The sequence below is a fragment of the Orycteropus afer genome, unplaced genomic scaffold, assembly GCF_000298275.1.
Source record: "Orycteropus afer afer isolate SDZICR_OR568_19922 unplaced genomic scaffold, OryAfe1.0 scaffold00719, whole genome shotgun sequence".
Taxonomy (NCBI): domain Eukaryota; kingdom Metazoa; phylum Chordata; class Mammalia; order Tubulidentata; family Orycteropodidae; genus Orycteropus; species Orycteropus afer.
In genome coordinates, this window is record NW_006922306.1 from 900,614 (window position 1) to 902,595 (window position 1,982).

At 47.6% G+C, this 1,982-nt stretch overlaps 1 protein-coding gene across 1 annotated transcript; it reads right to left on the reverse strand.

Annotated features, from left to right (window-relative positions):
* On the reverse strand, positions 1-1,659 carry TRO (trophinin). The gene is given in 6 exon segments (XM_042783192.1): positions 1-635; positions 857-914; positions 916-1,025; positions 1,028-1,267; positions 1,270-1,324; positions 1,615-1,659. Coding segments are annotated over 6 exon segments (1,143 nt in total).
* Positions 1,660-1,982: the final 323 nt, after the last annotated feature.

Consider the following 1,982-nt stretch of genomic DNA (forward strand, 5'->3'; position numbering starts at 1 on the left):
TCAATTCTTCTTGCCCTGGATCCTGGTTATGGGCTCCAGACTCGACTGAGTCAGGTGGTCATCTGCCACAACCTGGACACCAGCAGCTACCTGGGTATCAAAGGCACTTACTTTGGTCTGGGGGCTTTGGTCAACAATTTTAGTCTGGTGCTCAGCTGCCCATGACTTAGTGGCAGCGTTCTATGTGCTGAATCCTGTTTTGCTTCATAGAGTGGCTGCTAAGGTTTGCTTGATCATCCTTTGAGTGGCAGGTGGAGCCTCAGAGATCTCAGAACAGAATTTGGGCCCTTATTGGAAGCATTCTTGCCCTTGGAATTTTGGGGGCCAGATAGCTGTTACTGAAGCCTCAGTGGCATGTGAGGACTCTAAGAGCTCAGTGTCAGAGTTTATGGACTTAACAGTCACTTTCTTGGCTTTAGAGGCTTTCTTGATTCAAGTAGAGGCTGTTGCAGCTAGAATATTGGGCATATCATTGATGGTTTGGCCTAGGGGTGTAGCTGTGTGCGTGACAATTGGAGCTGGTAGGATCTCTATGACACTAGCTGTGGTCTTATTGGCAGCCTCCTTAGCCTTGGGAATTTTCTTAGGATTGGTGGAGGCTATCAAGTCTTGTGAATTGGTTGGCTTATTGACAACTGTTGTTGTTATGTATCGTCGAGTTGGACCGACTCATAGCGACCCCTCCTTAGGTTTCCGAGGCAGTATCACTACGGAAGTAGATTGCCCAGTCTTCCTTCTGAGGAGTGGCTGGTGGGTTTGAACCACCAGCCTTCTGGTTAGCAGTCAAGTACCTTAGGCACTATTGGCAACTAGACCCTCAATAATCTGAGGGATGGCTCGTAGGTTTAGGGCCGACCAAGGTGCAAGGGTGTCTTGATATGTATAGTAGCGCCCTCACTACCAGTTGGGGTTTGGGGAGGCTTGTATTGCCTTAGTGTTAGTTCTCTTTGTTTTGTTGGCTTTTTTAGGCTGAGTAGTGGCTGAAGAAGCTTGAGTATTGACTGCTTCAGTGTAGCTGAAGCCTAAGTGATATGGGGGTTTATTAGCCAGTTTAAAGCCTTCAAAATTACTTTTGATTTGCTGGTAATCTCATTGGAAGATAAGACTGGAGAAACAGTAGATATGGCCTTCGTAGTAGCCTTAATAGAGGCCTCCTTGTTCTTGCTTTTTTTAGGGCAGTTGGCAACTAGTGGGTCCATGGCCAGGAGGTTTTTAGCTGCTAACAATAAAGTATGCATCATCAAGACACTGTCCTCTTCTGGGGTCTTGTCTGTGTATTTGGAGGGAAATGAAGCTCCAGATCCCCAGAGGGAGGCAGAGGGCCCTACATACTTATGATTATGATCTTTTGGATCATCTGACCACCCTACAGTCCACCCTCTCCACAAAAACCTACTCTTCCTCTGAACAATGACTGATGCTGGAATGGGATAGGAGAAGGGAGCAAGGGATAGAATTAGGGAGGTTTCCCTCTCCCTGCCTTCCACCATGAGGAAGAGGGCTGAGACAGGTTGAGCAAGGAATTACACAAGTGTGTGGTGGTAGGGGATCCAACAGCAATAGCTGAACTGAGGACAGAGGAGACTGCCTACTAAGAGTGAAAAGAGGATTCACTTGGAACTAGAGCATTCTACAACCGTAGTCATTTATCCTATCCATCGCTCTTGGAGATTGGGTAACAGCTGAGCTTGAGAGGAAGGAACTTGAGTCAGGGGAGAATGGGGGGGGCACTCATCAAACTTCTAGCCTATCCTGAAGGAGGAGATCTCGCCTAACTATGGTCCCCAAACCCATCATTGTCTGGGTTCTCCTACCTAGGAACCCAGGCCATCTGGTTTCCAAGCACTAATTCCTTTTGCCTCCTTCCTGTGACCCCACCCAACACATGTCCCGTAGCGCTACCACAACTTGATAATGTGTATGCGCACCAACCAGAGGTTCTTGTCTCAAGCTTATCCACTTTACCAACAGAAGCCTTTCTT